The sequence below is a fragment of the Tachypleus tridentatus genome, chromosome 9 (assembly GCF_004210375.1).
Source record: "Tachypleus tridentatus isolate NWPU-2018 chromosome 9, ASM421037v1, whole genome shotgun sequence".
Classification (NCBI taxonomy): domain Eukaryota; kingdom Metazoa; phylum Arthropoda; class Merostomata; order Xiphosura; family Limulidae; genus Tachypleus; species Tachypleus tridentatus.
In genome coordinates this window covers 116,009,695-116,016,247 of record NC_134833.1, presented here as the reverse complement: position 1 = coordinate 116,016,247, position 6,553 = coordinate 116,009,695, and the positions used below count along the sequence as shown (strand labels likewise).

Sequence of the window (6,553 nt, the reverse complement as noted above, 5' to 3'; positions counted from 1 at the left end):
TTTAAAAACAACAACAACAAACCAATGCGCTCTGAAAATTTTCGTTCCATTTGAGATAACGAGTCATCACAGCTCTTATTTCCATTGTACTTTTGGAAGATAATAGTAGATTAGCTATTGAGAAAATAGTTCCAATTTTAAGTAATTTAATTTTGTTTGTTTGAAATAGCACTTCCTGTGCGTGTTGTTTTAAGCATCCGAACGATAATACTGCCTCTCGTGACCAAAAGCAGCACGAGGATCGAGCAGACGACGTGGAACTGGAATTTGAAGATATCTAATCTGCGTACATATATATATATATTAATCATGCTTATGCAATACGCTCAGATACTTATTAGGATGTGAAATTTTATGTCGCAGGTAAGACTTAAAAGAATTCTGTGTTTATTACGCCACTTTTATCATTAATAATTAACCGTATGATTAATTGAATTTGTCCTAATTTACCTGGTCGTAATATTCTATAGTAATTGATATTGGTATTACTATTAGGGCTAGTAATAGTAGTATATCTGGTTAATAATAATATTAGTATTACTGTAGTTTAAATTAAACTTAATATTAATGATATAATTTATAATTTTACATAGTCCATATATGCGGCAATTAACGTTAATACGTAACCTACATTTTTGTGTACTAAGCCAATGTTTAAATGCTAAACTACTGAGTATTACTAATAACAGTTGTAACTGATAGTTAGTAGTACTATAACTTAAAAGTAATAAACAGTGTTAATTGCACTTTCTACAGCATAACATTGTTTTTCACGTGCTGGTGGTGTGTCACCACAGATGACATTTACTGATATAGAGCAAACCTACCTGACTTACAGCAAATTCTGACCACTTGAAGTGTAATGCCACCAGAGATAGTTATGGTTGGAAGAAAATATCATAGCCATTCCAAGAAAGGATAATTGTACAGTGAAAATGTTAAATAATGTACAAACAAAGAATAAATCATTTTGAAAAAAAAAAACGTCTTCACTGTTTCCTATAGAAGTGGAAGAATTTGACAGGAGAGGAATTAGGACAGCATTGAAATCCAATTCACACTAAGCAAGTCTGAAGCAATGTATCAATCTTATGCCCAAGATGAAGGTCATGGTTAAGATAAAGACACCTTCAACTAGAAGAAGCCATTGCAGTTAAGCTGAGTATATCTTCTGATTAGAAACATCAAATGCAAAACTATTCATTAACAAAAAAAAAGTTGCATTTGATTGTTAGTTATCAGTGAAATGTTTAACTTAATCTGTACCCAAAATGTTATTGAATGATTCTTTATTATATGCTATTTCATATTTTGTAAATCCAACTGGAATTGTGAAGCAAGCTTTAATTTTTACAAAATAATAATGAGTATGTTTTTAACTAATTTAAAAACAAATGTAGCATTTGTTATTTACTAATTATAATTTTTGTTATTTAACCTGTGACACTGGTTAAGCTAAATGACTTTTTAGTGTTAGTTTGGACTTTTAAAAAGTTAATTATAACCATGAAATTATCTTTAAGGTTTACTTAATGGGTAGAGTTTGGTTTACCAAATGGAATGCAAAACCATTCAGGTAAGAGAAGCTTGATAAGTATTTGTCATGTTGCATTCCATAATTCTTAACTTTTTTAAGTGTTTTTTCTTCATGTATTTATTGACCAAACTTAAATTAATAAACTTACAAAATGTTAAGTCTCATGAATTTTTCAGCCACCTCAGATAAAACTGAAAGAGACTTCAGTAAGATTAAACTGATGAAAGCAAGACTTTTGTGAACTGTGATGGGCAACAGACTGAACTACTTGTTAATTATACCTTACAAATAGGAAATTGCAACCATTATTGACCCAAGTAATATTTTAAATAGATGTGTGCAAGCTAAGAAGAGATGAATAACCATCTAGATGATTGTATATACTAGGTTTGATGTCTTGATGTGAAACATTGGTTTGAAGATTGTTTCTTGCATATTTTGTGGAGCAAAATTCAAACAAAAAAGTTACAAATGTAATTCAGCAAAGTTTAAAGACCTAGATATCTGTTTTGATTTGCATACATCCTAATTTTTGCAGAAATAAAAGTTTGTGACTAAAATTTTATTTGTTAAAAAAAAAAAAAACATTAAAATGGGATTAAGAAACACGTTTTACTCCTATTTATCTATGACGATGCTATGTTAAAAGTGTGTCAAAATGTGGAAAGTAAAATTGGCTTTATCATCCTTCATAGAAGCTTGTCAGGATGAAAATTATGGCATTGGATAATATGTATTATCATAGCCATAAGATTAAGTTCAATTAATGGTGGAGGAAGTAGTTCCAAGAACAGTCTAACTGTAAACATTGTTTTTATAATGTGTGATTAACTCTCACTGTAACTTATCAGTGGTAATGTACAGCACTTGCTAGGATATTAATTCAGGAATATAAACTGAAGCCTGGAAAAAAACAGTGTACAGATAAAATTAAATGTTCTGTTCTCTAATATTCACCAATCTGACTGTATTACGAACATACTTCTCTGGCCTTTGCATGATACATTCATGACATCTAGAGTGGTTTGATGTATATTTTGTGTTATGGCTGTCACATCTATGCTTTCTCATACATATGTGTTATGGATTTGGTCTTTCCTTGCAACTCCACACATCAGTCACAGCATTCTCACCTCTATCTTCTATAACATTTGTGCATTTGTTTTGTATTAGCTAACATTCACTCCCATACATTATGGCTGGTCAGATAATAGTTTTGTACACCATTTATTTCCAACTTTTAGTTATATATAACTCCACATATCTCATGCCATTTTTTTATCTTCTTACTGTCCTGGTTTTTATGAGTTCCTCTATATTTCTGTGAAATGTAGTTTCCATTCTAACTGGCTTGACCCATACCCATCCTTGACATGATAGCTCTCATCCATTTTGCACATGGCATGGCCACATTTCCTGAAAAATAAAATACATGCTGTCTAGATAGCTTAATTAATGCAGGGAAAAAGTAAAAGGAAAAAAAAGACACAATTTGAAAAAAATTGTTTATGATTTTTTCGAAGTTAAATTATGGGATTATTCCACTCATTTGGTGATAATTGACTTTATATATGCCTGAAAAGTGCACTTAAGTGTATTGTATTATTGTATATTTGTATTATGAATGCACACGTGATACCATGATGTTAAGTAAGTGTTATTGATGTGCGTGTGTATGTTATGCACTCTCCATATAACGTTGCATATCATGCTTCATGCTATTATTGCAGTAAATAATTAAAAAATGTTTTTGTTATATTACTTTACACTGTGTTTGAGTATTAAAAATTTAGATTTTACTTTACTGTGACTTTATTTCCAGCCACCAGTTTAACAAGTGTGTGCAGTTTTGCAAATGTTTGTCTATAGGACAAAGTGATAGAAAAATCTACTTGTCTCTTCAATTACCCTTGAATATAACTTTTAGTAAAGATTTTGCTTTTGCAAAGCAATAAACAATAGTCAAAATTGCTGCACTTATTCAGTCTGTTTAGAAAAGTATGAACTTAAAAGAAATAATAACATGGTATGGAATGAAGATAACTACACATTCAGATAATCCAGAAATGTATTTATATAGAGAGCACTGAGTATAACATTTTGATCAAAAAGTCTTCATCACAAAAGAACTAACATAATCAAACAATATAGTGATTAGTAATAGATTTTGTTTCATGGAAGCAAGTAAATGAAAGGTAATTCAGTTCACGCCTACTCACTAAAACTGAACACATCTAATTTTTGTGGGCTTTTTTATGTTTATCCTATATTTATGCACAATATCATAGTTGGTTCCTTTAACATAGTTATATTAGCTATATACAAATGACATATTGGACTATTTATGTAAATCAGTGTCTCTCACCCTTTTAATGCTAGGGTATGCTTGATGTTTCCCAAAATTGTCATGGACTACTGGAACTGAAGTAAGAAAAAACATGAAAAGAAAATTGATATTTTGCCAGTTTTTGTTTGTTTTCATCAAATGCCATAGATTGTTGAAAAATGCTGATTTTAGATCATTTATTTAGAAATAAATTTGGCAAAATTGTAGTATTCCATCTTGATTTCCAACAGCCTTTTTTTTCTGTCTATGCTCCTGTTTTGCTTATACAGTTTTATATTTTGGAAAATATTTAGATTCTGTTTTCTTGCATGTTTATTAACTATTTACATTTCACCTGTCGAACTATTTAGATACAGTATTTACTTGAAAAAATGATGTGATAAAATTTATATAATAATAGGTGTATATCCAAAAGCAGTAAAAATTTGATAACAAGATGCAAATATTTTTTTTTTCTTATGCCCCTCCCCACTCAGGAATTTAAACAGTGTTTTCACCACAATAAAATTATTATTATCTGATTAGACTGGGCTATCATATGACTTATAAGGTAATTAAAAGTTGTTTACTTTCTGTAGTCTCTTGTTGTAGGCCTGGAAATATACTTGCAATTTGATTCAACTTGTTTCTGTGCTTATTTTGATGATTCCCGATTCCCCTTTTTAAATTAACAACTTTTAATTATCTTGAAAGTTAAAGCTATAATTGAAACTTTTGTATCACAGACTATATTAACATTAATTTTACTCTTAATACAAAATACTATATCATTATAGTGGAAGTTTTATTTAAAGCATTTGGTCACAATGTTGCAAAGCTAACTTTTAAAAAATAAATGTGTATCACATCGTCATTATTAACATAAAACATTTCAATGCGTAGTATGGTAAAGCCAACTAGTGTTTACAGAACAGTACTGTATTATCATACGATTTCTGGTTTTGTTTGTTTAATGGTTTTCTTTCTTTGAATGATAAAGTTATGATTGTAAAAAAGTGTTATCTTACAAAATTAAGTGACATTGTTCAAATTTTTAGATCGTTTGACTTTAAACTGAGGTTATTTAAGAATGCCTAAAATTCTGTTTTTTCTTTGGCTAAGTACATGTTATAGAAATAAATAGATTTTGATGATTTATTTTCCTTGGTTGGCTACAAAGTGTTTGAAAAACTGTGTTGTTACAGATATGACACACAAGGCTTCATCAGTCATAAAAACGTTTTTGAACATGTACACAATACTGAATTAAAATTGCTGGAAAATGTGTTGCTACAGGTGAATGATAAGTGAATAAACCTTTCATCCTTTCTAAGCATTTCAAAATGCACCAGCTTAATCAGTATCCTACATACTATTGTACATGTGCTTAATGTTCTGGTGTTAAGCATCAGGTGGTGTAGGTAATGTATTAGTGTTTGTATCATAGCTAATCTGAAATAATATTACATTGAAAATTAACTACGTTAATATAATACATAAGAAAAATGCAAGCATAATTTAATGGCAAAAAATGCAGATTTGTAGAAAGCATGTATTTAAAACATGGAATTTATGAATGTTGTTGTGACTCTAATATTATATTTAGCCTATATTTATAATTTACAACATTGAAGGTTTTTTTTAATATTCATTTTGCATATTTATGTTTGCATAGTATGTTTTTCATGTAAAACATACGTTTTAGCTTTTTAATTTTTTAACCCAAATAACGTAATTGGGAAAAAATACATGTTTAAATTTTTTGTTTGTTGAATTTGATGCATGGACGTACATGAAAATGAGTATTCTCTGTCTTAAGTGCTGTATAAAAATGTGGTTTAAGTATATAGTAAAATTAACTTAATTGATAATTATTTTCTAATTGCAGGCTCCTATTACAGGGTACATTATGAAATCTGAATTCTGATGTTCCAAGTAACATACGTTATGCATTAATCACTGTTAAAAAGAGCTGACTATTACAAGTTATATTTATTACAATGCATTTCCTTCATTTTTCTTCTAAGCTAATATTCTTAACTCCAAGAGGAAGCTTTAGGAGAGTGCCCACAAATTCCTTTATAAAACATATTCAAAACTCAGGTCCAAATATATCTGTACCAAAGTTTCACTGGTGTGCATTAAGGAAACCAGTTGCTTTAAATCAGAGTAATAACTGTCTGAAAACTGGAACATTAATATGTAGGTTTTTGACCCAAAAGTCTCTACCAAGTATCCCAATAAAATTAATTCCACCATCAGAACTAAGAAGACTTCTTCAGTTAGCCAAACCAGAAAAATGGAGGTTAACAGGTATGGAAAAAAATGAAAATGAAACATTATTATAGCCAATGTTTATTTTTAGTCTTAATATTACATTATTTTGATGTTGAGCATTTAAAAATGAGATGAAAATTACTGTAAAAGAATAGAAAAATTTTGTATTCTGAAGATCGGTTCATCAAACAAGTTTCATTATTTATATTGCACAAGTTTAAATGATCTATATAAAAGTATTTGAGGTTCATTACTAGTTAGTAATGTTACATTGAAATTTGCATATAAAATTGTAATTTGATTTATCACATTACATTTAAAACTAGTTTCTACTTGAATTTTCACTGTTTCATAAATATTAGTATGTCATGTTTAGTTTTTAATATGAAATTTCTGTTTTAGGTTGTTTTTTC

General features: G+C 29.1%; 1 protein-coding gene across 3 annotated transcripts in view; it reads left to right on the top strand.

Moving 5' to 3' along the window:
• The first annotated feature begins 225 nt into the window (after positions 1-225).
• LOC143226135 (ATP-binding cassette sub-family B member 10, mitochondrial) overlaps positions 226-6,553 on the top strand; it is a 38,413-nt gene continuing 32,085 nt past the window's right edge. The window contains exons 1-3 of one of the 3 annotated variants that reach the window (XM_076456695.1): positions 226-363; positions 1,006-1,152; positions 5,752-6,176. In XM_076456695.1, the coding sequence (XP_076312810.1) occupies positions 5,864-6,176 (313 nt within the window). In that variant the 5' untranslated portion in view covers positions 226-363; positions 1,006-1,152; positions 5,752-5,863. Of the gene's footprint in view, positions 364-1,005; positions 3,964-5,751; positions 6,177-6,553 lie in introns of all 3 variants that reach the window. The other 2 variants (XM_076456697.1, XM_076456698.1) reach the window with 2 other exon arrangements.